We start from the raw sequence: 23,291 nt of genomic DNA, 5'->3' as shown, positions 1-23,291 counted from the left end.
TATTCTAGCTGCATACACATACTGAAAAAATTCTGTACGAAACAGTGAATTGAGCCGTAATGAACACCCTTACTCAGCAACGACCCACTACCTCCCCCTGCAGCCACAGTACTAACATGAAAGGGTTTTCCGGCAGCCAATAATGGCTTGGCCATGATTGAATATATAAGATGACTCCGGCAATTACCCCACTTAGCTTATTTATTTGCTGCTACAGTTTTTGTTATAGTTTCTGCTATAAAACTTACTCATTCGTTATTCCGCAACTCTGTTAGAATATTTTCTCCTCTTTCAATTGTGGAAGAATTGAAACGCTACTCCATACCCTAGCCTCGGGAGGACATCCCTATCGTCATGGCACCCCAAGTCACAACGTGGGAAGACTTGACCTTCCTCCACGAGGAATTTGACGAGGAAACCGGCGAATTCCGACACACAACCTTCGCCGTTGTCGACGAAGATGACACCGCCTTCTTCGGCAAATCGAATCATCCCAAACACGATATCACTTTTGAGCAACTTACATCTGCTCTCGCTCCCATTCCCGATGATGACCTCTTTCCAGAATGGATGCCTCTGATGTGAAACTCACCAAGGCTCCAGACACGCTCCCACCCAACATCTACATCAAACGCCCAATCCTTCTTCTATACGATGTTTTCCAAGAACATAGCGTCCTCAATCTGATCCCTAAAGGCTTACTCGAGGAGGCCAAGGCCATGGAGATACTCTCCCAGCATTCACACCCCAACATCATTCACTATCACGGCTGCCGCGTTCGCCGTGGCCGCATCGTCGGCCTCGTCCTCGACCGCCACCCCAACACGCTGACCGACTACCTCAATAACAAGGTCGAGATCGTGGATAAGGAACCCTTCATGCAGGCCCTCGAGTCGGCCATTCGCCACCTGCATTCTCTCGGCTGGGCTCACAACGACCTCAATCCAGGCAACGTCCTAGTCAACAAGGCAGGCATGCCGGTCCTGGTCGACTTCGGGTCCGCGCGAGATCGGCGCCAAACTGGGGACCAGCCGGGGGACTAAGGGGTGGATCGATGGAGAGATAAAGGATTATCACACGTCGGACTATCGCCATGACTTGTTCGCTCTGGAGAAGATACGCACCTGGTTGGACACCCCAACATTTGACGATTAGGAACGTCAGACGCAGCACCTTTCCGCCGCCAACGAGATTGGCCGAGGTTGGGGACTGGTGACGAGCTCTGTGCGGCCGTTCCCTTGCCGGTTGATAACGGACTTGGCGGCGGCGAGGAGATGGCGCCAGGGACATCAGGGCTGAAGTTAATTAATTATATAAAATACTACGTAGAGAGTAGTCGTAGGTTATACCGAAGCTATATACACGTGTAGCATGCTACAGCGCTAGCTAAGGCGCTAGTACGCAAGCCTCGGTTCTTGGTCTTGGTAAGACCTGCACCTCCACCCATTACAATTCTAGAGAATATAGTAGAGATAGAAAAGAAGCTTGGAGAGCTTAGCAAAGCGATAGATAAAGGGAAGTACATAGTTCTGGAGTGTTAGCGTAGAACCTGGTTACCAGTTTCTAACGTCTGACTGTGTTGCTGGCGCAGTGGAAATATATATCGCCGCAGACGAGTCGCCTATTCATGCTGCCCCTGATACGGACCGACACCTGTGCATGAGTCCGTGCGCGGCAGGCATATCTCTCTTCATCATCCACCCATCCACCCATATTCACAAACCTGCCACCCGCCGAACTTCTTCACCTTTTACATTCTCACAATGCGCTCACTCGTCCATCCGAATTTCTCCGCTGCAAGGAACTCTTTATCAAGAACCGTGTCGTCTCTTGCTCCTGGACACCTTCAAGGTGCGCATTGGGACTACCGCATCGTAGATGCTGTTAAAGGAGATAACACACACGCATCCACCGTCTTCAAAGCCAAGGTCGTTCCACGCGAGGATGCCCCCAATACACCCCAATGGTTCGTTGTGTTGCCTATGCCCAAATTCTGACACTAACTCAGCTACCCAGGGCTATCATCAAAAAAGCTTCGCCTGAGGATGAAACTGCCACGGAAAACCTGGTCCGTGAATGTCATAGTTATCTCCTTCCTGGTGTCGCCTCGACCCAGTGCTTCCGGAAAATGTACGATGTGATTGACAAGCGTACCATCGCTTTGGAATGGCTGGACACTACTCTTGCAGATGTGAAATACCAGCCTGACATGCGTACCTACGCCCTCATCAAGACAGTCCTAAAGGAAACGTTGACTAGTTGTGACGTTCTGGACGGCCAACAATGTGTGAATACAGGTATAGTATCTGATCTTAAAAGTTAGCATCCGCTAATTAGCCTAGACTACAAACCCGCTAATATCCTGCTTTCTGGAATCGAGACTGGCCGTGTTATCGCCAAAGTAGGAGACTTGGGACTCGGTAAGCAAGTATTGCTAGAAGAGAAACACGCTCTTACTGACACGCTTACAGTTGTTCCGGCCGGTTATCTTTTTAACGCCCAGCCATATGCCATGCGCGCCCCTGAAGTCTTCCTAGGCCAGGCGTGCACTAAACCATCGCAGGTCTGGGCAATTGCCGCGATGCTGCTTTGCTGGATGAAGCCTGGTGTCTTGGGCGCGGGGGACAGCCCCCATCCTTTCGTCAACGAGGCTTGGTGTATGGCAAAGATCAAACAGCTTTTTCCTAATTGGTATATTCCCACTCCTGATGAGGTTGAGCGCCCTACCCTCAAATCTGCTGTGGAATTTGCTATACGTTTTAGTGAAGAGGAGCCAATCCCGCAAGCGATCTCGCCTTTCGAGATGGAGACCCAAAAGATGAAGATACCAGAGCAGTTAAGGGACCTTCTTCGTCTCATGTTGGTGGTCGATCCGGGCGAAAGGCCCTCCGCCTCGGCTGTGTTGGCGTCAAGGGAGTTTCAGGCGTTTCAGATACTATGATTTAATCAAGTTGGAAGGGCGACCAGAATGCTCACTACTCCGTCCAGGGTGAGACTGCCACCAGAATCAAGGTCAAAGGTGGGCACGTCCCTGAGGATGCGTCCAAGCAGATTGTAAGTCAACGTCCTATTTCACGTGAACATGCAGCTAACCTTATCTACAGCAAGCCAGCTAAACCATTACTCTTTGAGAACGCGGGGCCTTCCTTGCTTGCTCTCTGGTGCGTTGTTGTTGTTTTTGTTGTCGTTGTGGTGGTGGTTTTCGCGAGGATATAGAATCGGATCTGTCCAACTGTTGTCATTCTCTGTGGCTATATAGAATACGCCTTGCTGCCATTGCAATTGATCTAAAACTTGAAAAATATAAAACACTACATATAGGGGGACAATTTATCTTTAAAAAGGTGCTATAACTAGCTATTCGATGGACTTGCGAGAGGTTCCCATGGCAAAGGTTTTTCCTGCTGGGCCGGACCGTTCCGCAGCGATCACTCAATCTTAGCTCGATCAGGTTTCCTCTCAGCCACACGAGCTCTTCTGCAAGCCTTACAAATCCAAGACTGATGGCGCTCTCTCCTGACACCTTGATTGTCAAATGCGTTAAAGCATGGAAGAGTACATGGCTACGGACGCAAGGCACTTCGAACATCTGCTTATGTCAAGTTATTCGCAAAAGCAATATCTTTCATATTTGATTCTTAAGATGGTGATTCCGTTTTTCCCACTCTCTTCCTTCTAGTTGCAACAAGTTTCTGCATGACAAGGCTATCTTCACTTGAACTCAGAGTTTCATCCTTCTCCGATTCGAATTCCGTTCCTGGACAGGATGGAGGGCTATCCGCCAGCGCGGCCCTTCATAACGACTAGGATCCCGTGGAAGACGGCGTTCACCGCAATCATTCGGAAAAATTCTACCGCCGAGAGGAACTTGTCAGGAAGCTTCTTGAAAGCTTCTACGACAATGGCCGCGGAAGAGGAGTGATGCGACGAAGAGAAGAAGTAAACAGAAGGGTCCGAGCGTTTCAAGTTAAAGAGCGCGACATAGATATGGAACCAAGGGCGGAAGACCGTAGCCAAGAGAGATATCGTACGTTGAGGGTACATGTTCGGGCAGGGGATGATGAAGGTGGGCAGCACCGAATCATCATCACGGATAGAGTTGGTAGCGAAGAAGAGCCCGAGTACCCAGAAGCGAGGGGATGGACCCGAAGTATGAGTCTGCAACTACTGGAAGATAGACGAGGTGACGAGGGCCGTCGACACGGTGGGCGAAACAGGCAGGCTCACACCGAGCGTCGAGAGCGGCCAGATAGAACTTCACATCCCAGACCTGGTAGCAAAAGTTGGACAAATCTGCTTGACGACAAGCTTGAAACAGGCTGGTGCAATAACAGTAAAACTAGGCGCGACGTTGTTGTTATGGCGGAGATCATCGAGGGAGTGAACACCAGGTGAGTAATCAGGAACATGACGACCGTTTGAGGATCTTGTACTGAATGATTTGCTAGACGCATCTACAAATTAACCGTATTTTGTATTGTGATAAGCGCTCTTCTTGGCATCGCCTACAACGCCATTACTGGAGAGGCCGGGGACGGCTTCAGCATCGCGAGTTACCTCATCACCGCACTCGGCTTCTTCGTGGCGGTTGTTGCTGCTGGGGAATGGATGGGCCTTGAGTCGTTGGACTCATTTAGCGAAACAGATCTGAAGCGCGGTAAGAGGTACAGGGTAGAGTACTGCGAGATGTAGAACCGAAGCAACACGAAAACGTATAGAGCAAGCTATGAATATTGTACTCGCTAGTTCTCTCTTCAGGACCATTATATAATCTCACACCTACACGACACTATCATATCAGCGGAGCTACCCGACTCGGTGTAAGCAATCTTCCTACCGCTTCGATATCGACTTCGTAGTCGGCCCGGGTTAGGCTCCCCATGTGGATCCCCGAGCATGCATCGCAAGCTTCATCGCGGCATAAGCACTATGGCTGACGTACGGCTAGGTAAGATGACCGCATCTGGCGATTTTGCGATCCAGCTTGGAGGCGCCGTTGCCAGGCGGAAAATGAGGTGCTCTAGATCTTGGCCAATGGGTTGCTCTCGTGTTTTAATATAGCGCATATCGTCACAATGGGTCCTTATGGAGCAGGCTGATAAACAGGCGATAACTGTCGCGATTTCAGCGTTCCTATCTTGCTAGTAATGTTTCATCCTTCTGCGTTCCGTTGTCGAGATGAACGGAAGACGTCTCAATTTCCGTCGTCCTCAAGATCGCCCCAATACCCAGCCGCCTCAAGCTCTCCAAAGAGTCCGCGGTTGTAATAACGTGCTCGCTTCTTGACGCCAGGGTCCTTTCATCCAGTTGAATATATGGGCCATCTGGCATGGTCTCATTCCACGAATACGGACTCTTTGGGTTCTTCCCCGTGCTCTTAGAGTGGCTTCCCGATGGTTCTGCCTTCAAATTCGATCCGTAAGAGTAGCTTTTGCTGGACCGATCTTTGCCACGAAGGAAAGTCAGGAAGCGCGGGAAGGTGGGGAAACAACAGCACAGGATGACAGTTGCGAATTCGGCGGCACCCCACATGCCTGCTGGTGCGACCCAATACGTTAGGTCGTTGGTGTCAATAAGTTTGATGGTGTAGGCGAGACGGCAGACGCACGCTGCACAAGCACTGAAGAAGGTCAGCCTACCCTAGCATCAAACACAATGTCACTCGGAAACTCACAGTATTCCTGTAGCAAAAATCGCCGCCACAGCCACCTTCCTCCTCAGTGGCATATGCAATTTCCACACCTCCAACATGGGCAGTACCAAAATCACCACGTCCGAGACCACATTGATAGTACTCGTCGTAATCATCGTCGCGCCCGTGTTAATGCATTTGCCGGAGAGCATCGGATTCCAGATCTTCTCCCGCGGCACGCAGGCGAAGATGAATGCGAACAGCACGGCGGTGTAGATGGCGCCGTTGGCGATGATGAGCGCCCAGGAGGCCCAATAGGTGAAGTTCTTTTGGGTGACAGTGAAGATGCGTTGGATTTGGAGGAGGAGGGCTAGTTTGGCGAAGAACATGGGTGGGGAGTAGAGGATTTGGACTATGTTGACGTACTAGGGCGGAGTCAGTTGCTAGGGTCGAGGCTGAGCAGTGGAGTTTGGGCTAGATGAGTACCTTGAGGATGATCATAGTGTCGGCAATGGATACATTCCATTGATGCTTGCCGCAGTTGTAGTCGAAAGCCTTGAGCATGACCCCTAAGTAGGCGGCATAGCCAGCCTGCAAAAGGTTAACTTCGTCAGTCCATCATAACCTGAGAGAACACGCTTACCAGTGCTATGAGCAGGGAATCTTAAAAGCGGTTAGTATGTGGTAGAGTAAATCCAGGGAGGAGCCAACGTACAATCCTCGACTTGCATCTTCTTGAGTATGTACCCCTTAGTGAAGATGCGTACTACAACGGCGGGCACCGTGAATGCCAAACACACGGCGGTAGTCTCGATGACATATGGACGCAGGCTGTACGCATTCGGGTCCATGGGTATCACGCCCGGCGGCGGCTGCAGACCAGGACAGACATTAGGATCGAGGATCAGCGGGTCCAAACAGTTTTCCATGGCAAGCCACCGGGACGACTTCCGCGCCCGCACAAAGACAAAACAGAAAAGTTGACGGCTTCATGGCAGCGAAGATGAGGCGTGAAGACTATAAGCGATTAGATCGCGTCGGAGAGCCTCTGTGAGATGGCGGGGGCCCGAACTGTGGGAGTGAGATTCGCACAGCATCCCGGGGACACATGGCTACGTGGTAAGCGCTAGACGTTGCGGTACGAGAGGTTATCCAATGGCATATTCCGATGCCTGTTCAAGCCTCACATAAGACGACAGTGAGGTGTCGCGTTGTATGCCGGCCGAACCCTGCTGAGTTAGCGCTAAGCCCTGCGCACGGACCGCTTGCGCTTCATTGGTGTCTTCTCGGATGAAACCTCGTTCTTTATCTTCCTTCTCCGTCCATAAACAGTGCCTCTTACCTCCTCCTCTCGTTGCTGACGGTCTTCCAGCCGCGCTTATCTAGGGTGGCTGATCACGAAATCGAACCTCTTCAAGCGTCCTGACGTGGCATCCTTCGCATTTTACTCTCTTCATCAGCAGTCACGTTAACCGCGTCGCTGCATGTTTGCTCCTCAAAGTATTCAAGTATCAGTAAACGTCGGTGTATGACATGACATATATACGTCATCGATCATCGACAAAAGGCCTGGGATTGACAGGGCGGCCCCAGACGTGAGATAGAGTCATTCCAGCATCCGAGAACGCCGCCAAGCGCCTCTCCCTTCACATGGGCTATGGTAATGTGGAGTATCCGGGACATCCAGCATGAATTGTTGCGAAGTGCTCTTCGTCTCCATCGGCATGCTCGCTAAAGGGACCGTCCCAGCCGTTATCGAACGCGAGAACCATATGAACTCACCGGGACGGCATTCCCGGGCAAAGCTCAACGTATCTGGTCGGAGGGATAGGCAGAAAGCGATGCCTCAAGGCAAGCAATTCCGCATCGCCATTTGCCGAGGCTGGGGAAGCAAGGTATGACGCAGCAAACCCCGCACAGTGGTGAGCAATCGCAGTGCTTGGGGCTTTACTACTGATTGCATCTCTCCCTACAAGCCTGTCCACAAATATCGACGAGCAGAGTCGCTGGCACAGGCTGCGTTCCGCGCGTCGCTGCTCGGCGGATCTCTGCTGAAGTTGTAGTCCTGGTCGTACAAAGCGTACCGGGTAAAGAGCATGGTTCGTAGATGAATGCGGAGAGCATCAGGAACCAACCAATCATTATTGCGACCGATGTGCCCCACACCCTATACAGATATAAACGAAACATACGCGCTTTTCTAATACCGATGCTATGCCGGCTGGTTTTATATGGGAATTGATGAAAGTGACCATGGGGATAGGAACAAAAGCCCTGATCGACGAACTATTGGTTCGCACCATTGAAAGAACGGACATATCGAGATTGAGGGGTGACGGCATTTGACACGAACCCAGGAGAGAAGCAGTACTTAATGGAAACAGATCGACGGGCAACAATGTGGGTTGAGGAAGACAGCTCTAACTTACCATTCTACGCCAATTGAGAAAGGAGTCGATAATTATGCGTTCCTCACTGCTTTGCGCCGGCACACTCGCCGCAACGGTGGCCGCAATGTGCGATCGAACCTTCCTTAACGACATGTCTGCAGCCTACCTCTCCGCCCAAACCAAAGGCGATCCACACGAAATCCCATCCCTCTCTGCCAACCTCGTCTACACTGAGCAATTCAAGCAAATCCCTCTGAACGTCAGCATCATGAACAAACCGCTCCCCATCTCATACGACCGCACCTTCTACGACGAAGTTTACTGCACCGCCTTCGTCGAGGTCGTCGTCACGGATACCGCGCACCCGTACGTGATCGGCACCAGGATGGAGGCTGACGGCCAGTATATTACTAAGATGGAGACGCTGGTGAGCGATGAGGGAGATTGGCTGTTCAATGCGACGGGATATGCGCATTACGGCTATGAGCTGGAGGACTGGCATCCTATCCCGACCACGGAGCAAGATTCCCGCGAAGTAATCCAAGCGGCCGGCGACGCCTACTTTGATCGCTTTGCCAACGCGAACGTCTCGGTGCCATGGGGTACGCCATGCGCCCGCCTCGAAGGGGGTGCGTATACGGGCGGCGGCAATCTCTCAGCCAACACCTGCGATCTCGGCTTACCCAGCACCATCCACGTCGTCGATAGGAGGTACGTGGTTGACGTACAGATGGGCGTCGTGAACATTTATGTGGGGTTTCCGGGGCTGGATCGAGCGAGTAGCGAGCCGACGCCTGATAGCCATTTGTTCAGGGTTGAGAAGGGCAAGATCAAGTATATTCACACGATTTCTACGTGTGAGGGGCATCTAGGGTGTGGGCTGAATATGACGTTTCCTCCGGGGATGAGGAGGAAGAGATACAATCGCGCGCCTAGTCGGTCGGCGCCGGTGCGCGTAGCATAAGGGCCCCTGGGTGGAGAGTGGGGTTCTTTCCGTCGATGCCATACTGAGGTATTGATTGAAGAGGGTATAGAAACACATTCGCTCGAGAGTCTTGAATGCAAGGGACTTTGCCGTAAGGCGTCTAAGAATAGCTTAACAGCCCCCGATTCTTTCCCAATTGCCTCTATAAAAGAAGGCGGCTATACCAACACGTTCCGGGTTCGGAAACTAATAGGTGCGCGCAGCTAATGTCACAGTTTAACGCCCATTCGATTGACCTGCTTCGTCCCCGTTGAGAAGGAATCGCGAAATGACCGACACCCAGGGCACCGCTCAAGAAACCAGAGCCGCCATTCACGAGAGGCTGACACTCAGAATAGTGCTATAGAACGAAGGTCACACGTCATTCAAATAACAGTGAGACTAAGCGCCAACGTCATTGCTCACGAGAATAAGAACGAGGGCGCCACCTAGGCGACGACAGGTCAAGAAGCCAATGGTACTACTCACGAGAAGGAGGGTACCGCCTCGAGATCACAACTCAAGTGACCTAGGCCGCTGCTCCAAAACTCCTTGGTAGTAGTCACTAATATTTGGTGGTAGAGAGTATATTTACGTAATTTTATTTCTACAGAGTAGAGGTCTGCTAAGATAGGCCTCTATAGACCCTTATTTAGGGGTGGATACCAGTAAACAGAAGTCTGTAGAGGCCTGTCTTATGGGGATGCCTCTAAAATAAGGGGGAAGATAATCGCTAGTAGGGCAGCGCTCAGGTGCTAGAGAGCGCGGCACAAAATCAGCCTGTCTGAGATAGTTGGGGAATTGAAGGATCAGGAGACGGTTCTGTAGGATAAGGGCCGCTCATGATGTTTGCTCGTGCAGGTGGCAAGCACTGTCACCTTGGCAGCCTACAATTTATAAATGACTTTCTTGATTCTGCTATGAAATTTTGCCGACTAAATAACACTTTTCACGTCTGTTAAGGATATGCTGTGGCATACTACCTAGGCTAGGAATCCCCTGAGCGATCGGAAGCCAACAAAGTAGACATCCGGCGCTACCACTCTGCGTATCGCGGCCTCGTCTACGCATGAACTAGTCTTCCCATCCTTTGAGGTATGTATGTTTCGTAATGCCGGTTCTCAAGAGCGGCTTCCAGGCGTTTCACGCTCTCGTGTCTCTCCCCGTATCTCGAGAGACGCGCCGCCAACGCATGTTCGAAGCGAGGCGCAGCATCCTGCCACCTTTCCTCGTGCTGGTAGAACGTCCCAATGGTCTCTAGGAACGAAATTAAGTTAGGATGATCTGAGCCAAATGTTTCTTGAGCCTCGGATTCGATTTGGGTGAAGATATCGTCGGCGGTCGCGTATCGTCCAGCTTCGACAAAATATTTCGCTAACTGAAGGCATGCGGTGAGAAGATCCTTCGTCTTTTCCTGGTCTGAACGTAGAATATTCCAAATGGCTTGTTCTGCCCGGTCAAGCGCATCCGACTTCTTTAGTACATCCTCGATATCCTCGTAATGGTTGAGAAGAGCACCATAGTAGAGAAGAGAGTGCACCATGAGCTCGTCCGGGAACTCTTCGCAGTGTCGAATTAGACGAAGAAACATGGCTTCCACACTTTCACCCCCTTGCATCCCACTCCCTGTTTGGCGATGTTCCGACTGTAACATGGAAGGCTCGATGGGACCCGTAGAAGATATTGGAACTCCTGAAGCCTGTGCTTGCTCACGAGCAGTGGTCGTATTCTCAGCTCTTGTGGATAGGGTGGAAGGACCACTTGCAGTCGCTGTGGATAGCCGGGCGTCGTTGGATTGAGGCTCTTCTTTATCCAATTCATGGAGTACTTGCTTGAGAAACTCGACTGCATCCCCCGGTCGACCCCAATTACGAAACATTTCGATAACACTTCCAGCATGGTAAAGGGTCCTTGGATGAAAGAGGCCAAAGTCCTCTAAATGTGCCAGGGTGAGCCAGTCGAGCACAGTATCCGCATCCTTCATGCGGACATGTTCAGCATAGAATGAAGCTAGATGGTAAGCTATGTCCATGGTTTCGGGATGAGTAGTCGAGAGAAGATTGTCAAGCCCGTCCAATGCACTTCGAATCTTTGCTTCAGCCTCGTCTGCACGGCCAGAACGCGCATCTCCGAGTCCTTCCTCATACTGCGCTTGGAAATCCGCCTTTGTGCGGCCATTCCATACCAGCCTCATCTGCCGCTGAAGCCGATTCAAATTGGATGGGGGGCTCCAAGCTGGCTGAGTATTCCGGGGAGGCGCCGGCCTATTTTCTGGCGGGGAGAGCATATGATCGCGTGGGGTTGCGTAATTGATTTCGCTTGGGGTTTTGGCGTCTTCCGTCCTGATCAGTATACCATGAATTGGCACAAGCATGAATAAGTGAAGTACCTGGAGAAAACGCTTGCGGATTTGGTTCGAATTTCTTTCGTTCGAGACGTGGTCGGATGTTGGTCTCGGTCAATTTTTGACCGCGATACTCGAATTCCGTGTTCTTTCCCTGCTCTCGTTTTCTTTGGTCGGCCTTCCACAGCATCCAGCGTCCGTCCTTAGCCGGTATGTATTTTGACCAATTCCACTTCTTGAACTGCTTTTTGTATTGGTCTTGACTATTCGCCAGTCATAAGCACCAAGAATGTTATCGCCACGTTACGGCTCGTCATCAGGGAGAGAAAACTTACGATGCGTTAAAGTGATGCTTCTGGGACATGATTGCTATCGTCTCTGGTAGTGATCTCTGTTCTTCGATCCAAAGTTTCCGGATATTGCGTTTGTGTCTGGTCCACACTTCGGGAGAAATCATTGTTGTCCGTCCTAACGAGTGTTGTGGATTCGGAGACGCATGCGCAGGTCGGGTGGGGTTTTCACTCGGCCCCCCAAAATCATAGCCTGATGAGGACAGAACCAGGTGGGATGAGAGTCCAGAAGGCTCCCATGCGCAAATCGACGAGCCTGCGTACATTTGCGACGAGGACGCCAATCCATCTCCAGGATAGTTCGCGTGGTGGTTCTGGTTGTCATGTATGGATTGATCCAGCGTCGATGTTGCAAGAGGCGGCGGTGCCATTGTGTCTCGGCTCGCTGCATGCTGAAGCTGGCTCAAGCAGTTGAAGAAGGGGTTTGCCATGGTGAGTCGCAGTGGGTGAGTTGGGTGGACGAGACAGAGTGACAGCCGCGAGGCAGCGCGGTTGGCCTCGAAGCGAAGCGGTCAGATCGGAGGCATCAGCTGGAGGCTGAGCTAAGCGAGCGGTGGTTCTCCATCAGCTTTCTGGCCGCAGCCAGTGCAACGCGCCTTGATGCGTGTCAATCACCTCGGAGGGCGCCCTATTCTGCCTCGTCGGACGTCTACCGTCACCGGTCAGGCAGTGGGGCGCTTTGGGTGCTTGGTTCGGCGGACAATGCAAGGCCAGACGTCTACCGTCTTTTCATTCGCCGCCCAAAGTGCACCCCAAAGTGCAAACCAACGCGTCGCCGGGAGAGCGCGAAAGTGCAGTCGCTGGCTTGGTGCGCATCGCGGGACGCAGGCACCGCCGTAGCGCCGCCGCGTGACGCCGTTTTTGTCGTCAAAAGTGCTGAGGGGTGCCGCCGACGCCAGCTTTCTCCTTCATTGGCCGCAACACCTTATCGCCCAGATCCGAGCTTTACGTCTATGCTGACCGGCTATTCGCTAGGTCCATGTTTGGAAACCGCTTGATGTGGGCTTGCACTCGTGCAACGGCCCGTCGTCGTCGCGCCGCGAGGAATATCCAGACATGGATCCTACGCTGCTGATCTTACTATTGGCCTACTCGCGTATATTTTTACGTTACCAAAGTTCTACAAAGAGCTTTACAAAGTGCTCCTTGGCATCTCCACCAACTGCTGGCCCGCAAGGACTCCGACTATGCCCAAACGTCTCACGCCTTTCAGGTTTACCCTTCCTCTGCAGAAGTGCCTCTAAAAGTGGCACTTCAGGGTTGCTGAGGACCTTCATGTAGTGTTAGAAACATGGCCGCAGAAGGCATTCGCCTTCTTCCAACCGGATATATAGCGGCAAGCATCCTGCAATGCCATTTCTTGCGACACAAGTCAATGCAGAACTCAAGTCCAGCTTGTCCGAATCTAATTGCTTTACATCAAACTGTTCATCCTTATCCACGCTGTCTTCTGGTTCAATTCCTACCGATGTATCCAGATCAACAATCTTCAAAATGTCCCGGGGGAAAGGGGCAAAGTCTCAATGAAGGGCAGGGCATGGAAAAGCCTCCAGTAAGATATTCTTGTCGATGGCCAAGCGTACGTATTGACAAAACGGCATTCTCAAACCACCGGGCATGTCGAAGCCCCTTCATGCACCTCCCCCACTCATGTTGAAGTGCAGCGTGAGTGGGACAATCCCCGAGTGGAGCCGCAATCTAGCTCCTCAGAGGTGTATCAGATTGCTGTGAGGGAAGGAGAGACCGCACAGGATAGGCCGGGTTCGTTTGCGATGCAACGTTGGCAGAATGAATCCATGCGGGATCAACCATACAACAACATTGGAGCTGTCAGGCGTGACGAGAAAACTCAGGGGTAGTTAATTCGACGGCTATTGAGGTAATGGGATTGGGAGTCCAAGACTTTCTCTTCTAGGAATTTGGTACCGGTGAGGGCTTTTGTTAGAACCGCGTGGAGGCTCTGTTACAAGAGACTGTAGTGTTCGCTTGCGTCTTAGTCGCAAAGTCTGTCAAAGGATCACGAACGGCCCAGCAAAAGCATATCGGTTAATGTATTTTACATGTCATATAATACCGAGCGATATCGATTGGATGTGTACCTAGATAGCGCGGTTGTTTCACGACCGCAGAAGGCAACTGCATGTGGCTTGCATTGGCGTAACTGCCCGTTTCCGGAAACCTCTCCAGCGGTTATTGTTGAAGTAGGCAATTGAGGAATACAGCATGTTGGGGTGAGGTGTATTGTATTGAGTGTGTATAGCTCCGAGAAATCGAAGAAATCTCTGTGGCGCCAGTGGCGCTAGTGCCCGATTAGGAAGCTTGGCGATTGTACTCCAACAGTTATCGGTGCACGGGCCTCACGCCGTGGCGTCAAATATAGCCTTGCACCCACCGCTCTCGTCTATTAATATTCGGCCCGCCCATGAATACTCGCTGTCCGAGCGCAAACGCGTGGGTCCTAATTTCACGGTCGCAGAACAGTGCATTTCATCTGCTCGCCATCCTGAGCTGTCCGCTTCGAACATATCTTGGCCTCGCCCGAGTGAGATGAGGCATGTTTGCCTGATAGTTTAGGAGCCGGTACACCGTCAGTTGGGAGGTTGCGTCCATCAGGTTTTGCTTCATGGCTAATTCAACGTTAGGTTTTGGAGCCTCTAGAAGGCCACGAGCAGTGTAACGATGGATTTTGCAACGCCCCAAGTCTTCGCTAATGCCAAGGATGAGCCTGATGACGCCGACCCAAGAATAGGCCAGAAACTGGAAATCAAAATGTGTGAAGCTCGGTACAATTCGGACAGCACACGGATTGCCTTGCACGCCGGGACTAAAAGAAAAGCTTGGGCTCCAGCAGAGGTGAATCAAGAATCAGCGCTTCTTGTCACGAGATATTACGGCCGTCTCGGCGAGCTTGAGTACACCGAGATGGAAGTCAGATCTCCTTACATCAGGGCAGCTCTTCGGGCAGTCATCAAGGAGTACCCTGGCTTAACTTTTGATACCGGAAAGATCCTCATTCGAGACGAACTGAGGTGCATTTTCCATTATCGCGAAGAACTTCGCGACTATGGACTGCGTCTTTCCGACCAAACCGCGGCACAGCACCTCATATTCTTTCTGAACTACATGTACAATTCCTTGACCCGGGAGATATCCAGCTTCTATACCTTCATGGAATCGCCAACAGCCGCTCCGGGCATTGAGCATGAATTCCTATGGATGGCTTTCAAGCCCGGCAGCTTCATCCTCCACTCGCGAAAGGGTATCCAGCGTATCCTGCGCTTCAGCTCCATGAAGCTTGACTCCTTTTCAAGATGGTGAGTCAAGGCGCAAAAGATTGTGTACGATGGAGAGATATTTGGATTCGTTACGGAAACCATCCTTATACCTTGGTATGATGGATATAGACCTCTCCAAGAGCTCCGGGTCTACCCTCTTCACTATCACCCACACCACTATGTGATCTACCAATCGCTTCTCACAAGAGGTCGAAAGTATGTCCAATTAAGAGAGCAGAGCCATCGATATTATTCCGGGGTAGCGGATTCCCTCTCTCCAAACCGTATCGTTTCCTACGACAGAGAAGAGGACGTATTTCCCATTCAATCCATCATGGCAAGTTGTCGTCGAAACATCCATGAGCCTGACTTACGTGCCACAGATTAGGGGACGAATAATAGTCGATGTCGAAAAGTTTGGCGCGGTTAGGTTTGGGCACAAGGAGAACATCGCTGCATCAGAAGCTCTGAAAGTCGATCTCAGCGGAGAGCCTATAATAGTCGATGAGGATTGGTGCCTGTTCGATTCTCAAATTCCCGGCTATTCCCTTTCCGCAAAAAGGTGGTGCTTCTTCGAACTAGACCGGACAACCGAATTCGAATACAACACAAGAGCCTTCGAGTCGCTTGCTCTAGCCGAGGAACAAAAGGTAATGCTCTCCTCACTTGTCAAAGCGCATTCGGAAGAGCTACAATTCGATGACCTTGTGAAAGGGAAAGGAAAGGGGCTGGTTTTCCTTCTTCATGGTGAACCTGGTGTTGGAAAAACTCTTACGGCTGGTACGTGTCTCACAGCCTTCTTGTAGCGAAACAAGATGACTCATATCTGCATTAGAGAGTTTAGGTGACTACACAAGACGACCGCTCTACTCTGTGAGCTCTGGTGATCTTGGGACAACGGCTACGGATTGCGAACGGGCTCTTGTTGAAATCCTCGACCTAGCGACATGCTGGAAGGCAATCCTCCTCATTGACGAAGCAGATGTCTTCTTGCAGCAGCGTAGCCAGCATGATTTGGTGCGAAACGGCGTTGTGGCAGGTAATCTCCTCCAGCTTCTTCACTTGAAATGATTCGGACACGCCACTCACTTAACGATCAGTGTTTCTTCGGCTTCTTGAGTATTTCGAAGGCATCATGTTTCTCACCACCAACCGCATCACAGATTTCGATTCGGCATTCATATCGCGCATTCACCTCGCCATCAGGTATCCCGGCTTGTCGCCGCTTTCTCAGCGCCAATTATGGACTACATTCATCACAAACGATTCTCAGCGTCCCAAGCCTTATTGGCTGACCACAGCTCTCCTAGACACCTTGTCTGCCAAAGCACTGAATGGGCGTCAAATCAAGAATGTTGTGCGTACAGCAATGGCTCTGGCCGTAGCGGCGGGGAGAGAGCTACACCCAAAGGATATACAAACGAGCTTGAAGGCAATGAAGGATTTCGAGAGGGATTTCGCAGAGGCCAGGGAGGAAACGCACGTCGGAAGGACTGCCCTAGATGATGATCGTGATGCTGATGGATACGAGAGACCATCGGTTTCTGGGAACGGTTCAAAGAGGCCACGACTTGTGTAGGGTTCTGGATCCGATGAAGGAGAAACAAACACTGAGCAAGATGTAAACATTCACGTTCAAGTCTTGTGAAGCTCGAATCTCCCTGCAACGTCTTAGAATGCAAATTTGATTCACTAGATTCATGCCAGCAAAGTCGCACCTGGGCTTTGCTATGAGGTTGTCATGGTAACTAGTAGAGCCACTAGCTAATACACTACTGCTAGCATAAGATCCGTCTGAGGCCACCTTGGCACCTAAAGCCAAAGGGCTAGGCTAGGACTGTCGTAATCCAAGAGCAGCTAGTCTCCCAGCTTCTCGGTCTGATGTTTTCAGGAGCAAAAGTTGGACACCTAGTGCTTTCTGGAAGTATTGCCCATATATCCGGTAACAGATGTAGAGGCATCACATAACCTGCCGAAGCGGCGAAATGTGGAACGGTGAATGAGTGATCGTCTTGCCGGTTGGTCGGATCGCAGGATATACAAGTCAAACTGCTACTCTGCAACGCATTTCGACTGTTTTCGGTCCCAAGAGCATTCATAATCAGAACTACGGAATGATCAAAGGTTAGAAATGCGATGTAGGATATGTAAGCCCGCCAGCGGTTCAGCCAATCAGAGCGCAGCGAAAGCAGCTGACGGGCGTGTCGCAACCCAGCTAATAAAGGCGTGATCAGTGCGCCTCTATCGAACGAGGGAATCCACTCTTGCTGGAAGGCATCCGCCCTTCGCCCCGAGCTGATTTGCCGTCCAGCAAAAGTCGAAGGACGCTCGCGCGACAATGGCCTGATTTCTGGCTCTCGGATGGCCGAACGGCCCAACATTTGACGTTTACCCCACAAAACACATTGTCAATAATCGGTGAGCATCCGTATATACTCAAGGGGTTCTCTGCCTAGGAAACGTCTTCTTCTGTTCTGTTCTCTCCCTTTGCACGCGCTTTCTTGCTAGTAGTTGGACAACTCGAAGACCCACGCGATCGTGCAGCAATCCCTCGCAAGCCGGCAATTCGCTATCGGCAAATCATCGTGCAGCGCAGCATCGCCGTTAGATAACTCTCAGTTCCCAGTCAGAGGCACACAGCCCTACTGTACCCGCACCTGACTCAGCGCACATCTCCGACAGCTGCATCATCGCGCATCTGCCGCCCAACCCTGCCTCAGCCCCGTGAGTACCGCCGCTACCCACCCGCAAGCCCCTGGCATATTAAAGCACACGAGGCCGCCGCGTAGGCAGCCACGTTTCTCATATTACTATTTACCTTTCTCTCTTTCGCTCCTTGCATTCTTATATACCTACTGACCGCAGACGAGAAGAAGAAGAGACCACTACACGCGACACGTTCAAGTCAACGCGATCCATCAACCCCACTTTCGACTCGAGCTCCTACGACCCTAGCCCCACATCCTCAGAAGCAGGACAACAACTTCAGCTGCCCAACGACCAACTTTTAGGAGTTATTTATCTTCGACCAAGGATCGCAGGTCTAAACCAATACCATATTTCTACAATGGCTTTCTCAACGCATGCGCTGCACCAGTTCCGCCGCTATTCGACACAGCTGCCTCGCGACCCGCGCTACAGGCTCAAAGCGACGCTCATGACGGGCTACCTTGTCTCCGCGTTCACCCTACCCTTCGTGCCGCCACTACTGGAGTCGAGAAGGACCAGGGCTGATGGGTCCTACCTGACAAGGTACGCTTCCCATTTTCATTACTTGCATGCATGCGATCCCACTGTGTATGGTGGTTGGAGAGGAATGCTTTTCCAGTTTAGGAAGCCAAGCGCTCATTATGAGATTAGGGAGAACGTATACTGTTCCTCGCAGTATCTCGGATGCGCGAGATAAGCATGGTTAACCATCACGAGTGCGTCGTTATCATGCATTGCAGTATGACGGCCAGAGAGAGCTGACTGGCTGTAGGCCGCGCATAGAGTTCATTCCGTCGCCGAGGTTTTAGTCCTTGCGCCCTTTCTGTAGCACCACCTGTTCCTGCGCCGCCGACGAACCACTCATACCCCTGCATAGTTTCGGCACTTCTCATTTGTTCTGGCGTTGGGCATGCATTTCAGGCGTTGATGGATTCCGCCTGGCTATGGGCCGTTGAGCATTGGCATACGATTGACTGAGAGAGTTTAGTTTTGGAGGATGGATGGAAATTGAGCACTGAACTTGGACTGGAGCGATGCAGACCCCTGAAGGAAGCAGCTGCAAACTCTAGCAATACATCCTACAATGGACATCATCTGAAAATTGCTTTTATGATAGTGGGCATCTATGACGAAGACACACGATGCCGGGTCACATGTAATGCATGCATGATCTGAACACATAACGCTTCTTCAAGGGTAGTGTCGTGCGGTCTACTTTCACAGGCCTTCGGTAGTTCCTCCCCTATTCCAAATGCGGCCTGGCAGGTGTAGCCGATAGCGCGTGCATTAGCTACCCCTCAATGTTTGCCCCTCACCACCATTGAAGCTCGCGACCTCACGCGAAGATGAAACACTTGAATTTTCCGCACTCTAACACTCCAGAACCTACAGTCAAATTGCCTCTATCGCCCCCGCCTATAACACGATAATGACCGACGATACTGAAGCTCAGACCCCGCGCAGAGGGCTGCTAGACCTTCCCACCGAAATCGTAATCCAAGTCGTCGCCCATCTTGCCGGGGACAACCGCACTCTCTGCCCCCTCGCGCGGACATGTCACCTCCTCCAGCACGAATGCGAGAAGCACATCTACAAGAAAATCGAGCTCCTCTTTACAAACGACCTCCGCGCCATTCTCGAAGCTTTTTCACGTAGACCCGAGCGCGTCGATGGCGTCGAAACGCTTAAGATACTATACCGCTATCATACTGGGCTGGGCACGACGTCCGAGGAGCGGGCGGCATTCAATCAATACGTCGCGAGGATGAAGGCGCTGAGGGATTGGCATGTCGAAAGTCCGTACGATAACTTTAAGTGGGAGCATGGCGGGAATGAGTGGGTGGAGCAGGATATGGAGGAGTTTAGGAAGGCGCTGGAGGCTGCTAGTCTTTATCGACAGAATGGCTCGCTGACACATACGGAACTTGGCCTGTCCAAGCTAGAGAAGCGTATGCGTAGACTCTATGTGCACCTGCGCAAATACTGACATATCTGGCTAGTGATACTACACTCACACGGCGCGAACACCGACTTTTGGGATCTTGAGGGCTTCCACTGCCTCTTCCGGCACCCTAATCTCCGGTACCTCCACATCTCATGCATCATCATCCCGCAAGACATACCGGAATTGGAACCCTACGAGAAAACAACTCCGCTCACAACCCTCATTTTCGACGAATGCGAACTTACGCCTAAGGGCATTGGCCACATACTGCGGACACCAAAAGCTCTGAAGCATCTCACACTCGGGGAGAACGTCTATAACATCCGCCGCTCCCAAGGCATAGCGCCCAATTTGTCAACGGCACCGGCTGCCTCGCTGGAGGCCCTCAAGGCAGTGGCACATTCTCTTGAAAGCCTCACGCATTTTGATCCTTACTGGCGTCTCTTCGGGGATGCGAGTAAATATCGCCCCGTGAGGGGCGATGGCATGCGCGACTTCCACCAACTCCGCTTCGTGGACATTCCCCTGTGTTCGTTCCTCCATCAGTTCATTCTCTCCCCCGTCCAGGCTCCACCCAACCTAAAAACTCTCCGCCTCCATCATGCCCGGGAGTACGGTGGCAACGCGTCAGCCATCACTTCCTTCTTCGAGCAACTTCCACCCCTCGAGCCGTACACAAACCAGCCGTCATTGAGGACGATAGAATTCGCCCAAAGCGCCGATATCTTCCCAGACGATAATATTGTAGATATCTACGAAGACGACCGCATCTGCGATCGCCACGCCTATGCCTACAAATTGCACAAGCGCGGCATTGCAATGAAAGTGTATCTCGAGGCTAGCATGCGGCACGGTCTTATCCCACCCTATCTCCACGGCGAGGCAACACCAGAGCTCGTGTGCGTGTACGATTCTAAGAAAGTGGGGTTCCGCCATATGGTAGACCTCCCCCAAGATCTGCGCCGCTCTTTCGAAGAGAACGACCTCCCAGAGGACCTACGCTCGTTCGCCGCCGGCATGTCCCATTCGGAGCTTTCCGTGCTACGGCGCGGGCTCGACGAGCGCCCAGACGAGGAATTCCCCGAGACAGACCAGCTTGGCACCTCGGATATCCTGCGCCTCAAGAACGAAGTGCGGCGCTCGCTCACGCAGCTGCTGAGGAAATCGCTCCTGCTCGACGACGACAGCGACATCGTGCAGAACCTGGAAGTCGAAGTCGATGACGCCGAGCTGGATCCGGATTTTGGCGTCGACTTTGATGCGGAGGATTGGTTTGATGCGGAGGATGATGATGAGGAGATGGAGGATTTGGATGCGAATGATGACGTTGAGTTGTATTTTGATCTGGATATCCCTGAAGAGGATGGCAGTGGGGATATTACCGAGTATGAGGATGATGATGGTTTGGATTGAGCGATTGCATGATGCTGTAGTTTGCTTGCGACTCTGGAAAGTCTGGCATTGCGCTGGTGCGTGGGCCGTACGGTTGGGAAGCTTTTGGGAGTTTTGCATATGGGGCATTTGCTGCCTCTGGATTACAGCATTTGAGCAACTTCTAGACCCCTTGTCCACCTAGAAATCGGCCTTGCTGCTGAATTCCTCATTACCTACATACATCCGACTATTAACCCACTGAACACACATTCCTCATCTTGTAGTCTTCCTTGTTTGCCTGTCCCTACGCATACTTTCTTTCCTCAACCGTTGCGTTTCTGGACCGTTACACGGCGTGCTCTCCCTCCCTAGTCTGATTCTATACATTCGCCTCTCTAGTTCCTCCCTGCTTCTCCTTTGTGCGTCACTGCTTCGCTGCTTGGTCGCATCTCGCCCGGTCTTCTGTTCCTGGTTTCGCATTGCGTTCTCTTGGACTTCCGATGTGCGCGGCGTTGGGAGGGGTTTCTGGAGGGTTTAGCGCGAATGTCGAGTGTCTACTCGATAACTCTTTCCCGTTGGGCGTAAGAAGCGACGAAATGTTCGAGCTTCACTTCATCGCGCACGGGTTCCCTTTCGGATAATCGTTGACGATGCCTCACTCGTAGCGGGCTGCTCGAGGTTGTGTTTGTATGACTCGCGGTGGGCTGTCGGTGTTGGCTTCGCGAATAGCCTCGTGGTACGGCGGCGGCACCTCGCTCGCTCTTGAGTCTGGTCTGCGGACTACACCTTGTATGCGCTGTAAGGCGATATCGGGTGCGCCTCTATTAGCACCTCCCACGCTTGCGCCCTCGATCTGGTCGGCCGTGGAACTCGCGGAGCTCTCGAGGACTTTTGTCTTTGCCCTGCCCTTCCTCCAGAGCCACCAGCAGAGTAGTGCGAGCAGTGCTGCGCCGCCCAACACACCGACGACGACGCCAACGATCATGCCCACGTTTGGTTTGCCGTGCTCCGGAACGGGTGTCAAGGTGGGGATGCTGGGATCTGGAGTCCCGGTTGGGTTCTCGGCGTTGAACAGTTTGTGCGGCGTGGTGGGTTGTTGGAGGACGGGGAAGGGGATCGAGTAATCGGAAGTACTCCAGCCCAGCATGGAATACAGGGTGAGGATGCATATGCCGCACGTTTCGTTGGGTAGGGCGAAGTAGTCTTCTAGCGTTGGGAAGATCCACTGTTCACCGGGGAGTAAAGGGCTTGAGATGTTTGTACGAGCGGAAAGGTGTTCGGTGTTCGTATCTGAAGGGTGGTCAGCGGTATGATGGGATCTCCTCCTAGCGATTCCTGGGCGCACATCAGCGGGAAAGGTAAGTGACGGACGCACAATTGTCGCAAGCGCTTTCGATAGAGCCGCCTTGAGCGCCGGTACTGCAGACCATGCAGTTCAGCTCTATGGTCCTGTTCACGCTATCCTGCCACTCGAATTCTATGACGTCTCCTTGCCGTACTGCGGCTTCTTGGGTGCCGAACCCGTCATTGCTGAAGCCATCTGCCAGCCGCTGGGCGAAAGTGAGGTTATGAACTGCGTCGACGATGAGCGGTTCTATGCCGCGGGTTGCGGTGGTTATGTTGTGCAGGTAGAGCTGTTGGGTCTCTTCCGCATATGCCTGGCGGAATGAGATATTGAGGGCGGGTGGAAAGCTCCAGTATGTCGTGTTTTCGGCATCCATTTTGCGAGCATATGGAGCTGTCGGCTTGCGATTACAGCAAGGTAGCGGGTAGTACTCGTACGCGGTTCATATTTCGTATCCGGTGCCCATCTTCAAGATCTTTCGACGCCGACACGTGGAAGTAGAGGGGTGCTCGCATGCGCAGGCGCGCATGACAGGCTAGGCTGGCCTTATATTTTGTGCGAAATGGAGGGTGGGAGATTCCGTATGACGGCTCGTATTCGATGTGCGGTTGGACGATCGAGAACGTTTTCAGATGTTTATCCCGGATACTCGGTTACAGTGATGCTATTTTGGGGACGAAGGATCATGGATCGGGTCAAGCTTGGCCGTGATTTGCCTAGCGAGGAACGTTGATTGGAGCAAATGAATACGAGGATGGAATCGTAGGAAAGGCGGTATGGGCTGGAAACAAAACGAATGAAGCATACGAAGGGCATTCTCCGTACTATCCGTGATATTGGCTTTGAGAAATGAAACGATAGAGACGTTGCTAAGAGCGTTTATGCGGAAGAAATGCATGCAAAGTGAAGCGAACATTGGGTTCAGGATCGAATGACCGTCTCCAGACGGCTGGAGCTGTCGAT

At 52.0% G+C, this 23,291-nt stretch overlaps 11 protein-coding genes across 11 annotated transcripts; 8 read left to right on the top strand and 3 right to left on the bottom strand.

Moving 5' to 3' along the window:
• Nucleotides 1–354: 354 nt before the first annotated feature.
• On the top strand, nt 355–1,255 carry BU26DRAFT_552889 (kinase-like protein; the record flags this gene model as incomplete). The annotated part of the gene is made up of 2 exons (XM_033832176.1): nt 355–581; nt 674–1,255. 2 exons carry the CDS (start codon nt 355–357, stop codon nt 1,041–1,043), a joined length of 597 nt encoding a protein of 198 aa, XP_033680863.1. The 3' UTR covers nt 1,044–1,255.
• A 453-nt stretch (nt 1,256–1,708) lies between these two features.
• BU26DRAFT_461221 (kinase-like protein) lies at nt 1,709–3,165 on the top strand. Its single transcript, XM_033825057.1, has 5 exons — nt 1,709–1,966; nt 2,017–2,297; nt 2,343–2,420; nt 2,472–3,054; nt 3,105–3,165. Exons 1-4 carry the CDS (start codon nt 1,764–1,766, stop codon nt 2,939–2,941), a joined length of 1,032 nt encoding a protein of 343 aa, XP_033680862.1. The 5' UTR covers nt 1,709–1,763; the 3' UTR covers nt 2,942–3,054; nt 3,105–3,165.
• A 1,194-nt stretch (nt 3,166–4,359) lies between these two features.
• On the top strand, nt 4,360–4,692 carry BU26DRAFT_567376 (uncharacterized protein; the record flags this gene model as incomplete). Its single annotated transcript, XM_033833648.1, has 2 exons — nt 4,360–4,391; nt 4,449–4,692. The coding sequence occupies 2 exons, from the start codon at nt 4,360–4,362 to the stop codon at nt 4,690–4,692; spliced, it is 276 nt and encodes a 91-aa protein (XP_033680861.1).
• Nucleotides 4,693–5,133: 441 nt separating this feature from the next.
• Nucleotides 5,134–6,633, bottom strand: BU26DRAFT_552887 (uncharacterized protein; the record flags this gene model as incomplete). Its single annotated transcript, XM_033832175.1, has 5 exons — nt 6,348–6,633; nt 6,276–6,295; nt 6,119–6,223; nt 5,675–6,057; nt 5,134–5,620 (listed from the first exon to the last, which is right to left on the bottom strand). Exons 1-5 carry the CDS (start codon nt 6,559–6,561, stop codon nt 5,134–5,136), a joined length of 1,209 nt encoding a protein of 402 aa, XP_033680860.1. The 5' UTR covers nt 6,562–6,633.
• A 1,462-nt stretch (nt 6,634–8,095) lies between these two features.
• On the top strand, nt 8,096–8,986 carry BU26DRAFT_488555 (uncharacterized protein; the record flags this gene model as incomplete). The annotated part of the gene is made up of 1 exon (XM_033825983.1): nt 8,096–8,986. The coding sequence occupies one exon, from the start codon at nt 8,096–8,098 to the stop codon at nt 8,984–8,986; it is 891 nt and encodes a 296-aa protein (XP_033680859.1).
• A 904-nt stretch (nt 8,987–9,890) lies between these two features.
• On the bottom strand, nt 9,891–12,164 carry BU26DRAFT_521402 (uncharacterized protein). The gene is made up of 3 exons (XM_033829519.1): nt 11,666–12,164; nt 11,376–11,593; nt 9,891–11,320 (listed from the first exon to the last, which is right to left on the bottom strand). The coding sequence occupies exons 1-3, from the start codon at nt 12,049–12,051 to the stop codon at nt 10,050–10,052; spliced, it is 1,875 nt and encodes a 624-aa protein (XP_033680858.1). The 5' UTR covers nt 12,052–12,164; the 3' UTR covers nt 9,891–10,049.
• Nucleotides 12,165–14,067: 1,903 nt separating this feature from the next.
• On the top strand, nt 14,068–15,244 carry BU26DRAFT_577252 (uncharacterized protein). The gene is made up of 2 exons (XM_033834398.1): nt 14,068–14,271; nt 14,323–15,244. The coding sequence occupies exon 2, from the start codon at nt 14,360–14,362 to the stop codon at nt 14,996–14,998; it is 639 nt and encodes a 212-aa protein (XP_033680857.1). The 5' UTR covers nt 14,068–14,271; nt 14,323–14,359; the 3' UTR covers nt 14,999–15,244.
• Nucleotides 15,245–15,314: 70 nt separating this feature from the next.
• BU26DRAFT_432514 (P-loop containing nucleoside triphosphate hydrolase protein) lies at nt 15,315–16,534 on the top strand (the record flags this gene model as incomplete). The annotated part of the gene is made up of 3 exons (XM_033823978.1): nt 15,315–15,735; nt 15,791–15,994; nt 16,056–16,534. The coding sequence occupies 3 exons, from the start codon at nt 15,315–15,317 to the stop codon at nt 16,532–16,534; spliced, it is 1,104 nt and encodes a 367-aa protein (XP_033680856.1).
• A 1,105-nt stretch (nt 16,535–17,639) lies between these two features.
• Nucleotides 17,640–18,533, top strand: BU26DRAFT_57526 (uncharacterized protein). The gene is made up of 4 exons (XM_033834348.1): nt 17,640–17,679; nt 17,835–18,207; nt 18,316–18,380; nt 18,437–18,533. The coding sequence occupies exons 2-3, from the start codon at nt 18,023–18,025 to the stop codon at nt 18,359–18,361; spliced, it is 231 nt and encodes a 76-aa protein (XP_033680855.1). The 5' UTR covers nt 17,640–17,679; nt 17,835–18,022; the 3' UTR covers nt 18,362–18,380; nt 18,437–18,533.
• A 456-nt stretch (nt 18,534–18,989) lies between these two features.
• Nucleotides 18,990–21,370, top strand: BU26DRAFT_552883 (uncharacterized protein). Its single transcript, XM_033832174.1, has 2 exons — nt 18,990–19,613; nt 19,665–21,370. Exons 1-2 carry the CDS (start codon nt 19,094–19,096, stop codon nt 21,020–21,022), a joined length of 1,878 nt encoding a protein of 625 aa, XP_033680854.1. The 5' UTR covers nt 18,990–19,093; the 3' UTR covers nt 21,023–21,370.
• Nucleotides 21,371–21,638: 268 nt separating this feature from the next.
• BU26DRAFT_567370 (uncharacterized protein) lies at nt 21,639–22,704 on the bottom strand (the record flags this gene model as incomplete). The annotated part of the gene is made up of 2 exons (XM_033833647.1): nt 21,639–22,273; nt 22,359–22,704. 2 exons carry the CDS (start codon nt 22,702–22,704, stop codon nt 21,639–21,641), a joined length of 981 nt encoding a protein of 326 aa, XP_033680853.1.
• Between the last annotated feature and the right edge of the window lie 587 nt (nt 22,705–23,291).

The sequence above is a fragment of the Trematosphaeria pertusa genome (assembly GCF_010094035.1).
Source record: "Trematosphaeria pertusa strain CBS 122368 unplaced genomic scaffold BU26scaffold_11, whole genome shotgun sequence".
Classification (NCBI taxonomy): Eukaryota; Fungi; Ascomycota; class Dothideomycetes; order Pleosporales; family Trematosphaeriaceae; genus Trematosphaeria; species Trematosphaeria pertusa.
Note: the sequence above shows the minus strand (reverse complement) of the source record. Positions and strands in the feature narration are given on the sequence as shown.

Bases quoted from the DNA above. Each gene is read 5' to 3' on its own strand.
- BU26DRAFT_461221 (XM_033825057.1), top strand. From the start codon at position 1,764: ATGCGCTCACTCGTCCATCCGAATTTCTCCGCTGCAAGGAACTCTTTA. The intron at 1,967-2,016 runs GTTCGTTGTGTT...TCAGCTACCCAG, and splicing joins GCCCCCAATACACCCCAATG to GGCTATCATCAAAAAAGCTT. The intron at 2,298-2,342 runs GTATAGTATCTG...TAATTAGCCTAG, and splicing joins CCAACAATGTGTGAATACAG to ACTACAAACCCGCTAATATC.
- BU26DRAFT_57526 (XM_033834348.1), top strand. From the start codon at position 18,023: ATGGCTTTCTCAACGCATGCGCTGCACCAGTTCCGCCGCTATTCGACA. The intron at 18,208-18,315 runs GTACGCTTCCCA...TTATGAGATTAG, and splicing joins GATGGGTCCTACCTGACAAG to GGAGAACGTATACTGTTCCT.
- BU26DRAFT_521402 (XM_033829519.1), bottom strand. From the start codon at position 12,051: ATGGCACCGCCGCCTCTTGCAACATCGACGCTGGATCAATCCATACAT. The intron at 11,594-11,665 runs GTAAGTTTTCTC...ACTGGCGAATAG, and splicing joins AAGCATCACTTTAACGCATC to TCAAGACCAATACAAAAAGC. The intron at 11,321-11,375 runs GTACTTCACTTA...TCAGGACGGAAG, and splicing joins TCCGCAAGCGTTTTCTCCAG to ACGCCAAAACCCCAAGCGAA.
- BU26DRAFT_552883 (XM_033832174.1), top strand. From the start codon at position 19,094: ATGACCGACGATACTGAAGCTCAGACCCCGCGCAGAGGGCTGCTAGAC. The intron at 19,614-19,664 runs GTATGCGTAGAC...ATATCTGGCTAG, and splicing joins CCTGTCCAAGCTAGAGAAGC to TGATACTACACTCACACGGC.
- BU26DRAFT_577252 (XM_033834398.1), top strand. From the start codon at position 14,360: ATGGATTTTGCAACGCCCCAAGTCTTCGCTAATGCCAAGGATGAGCCT.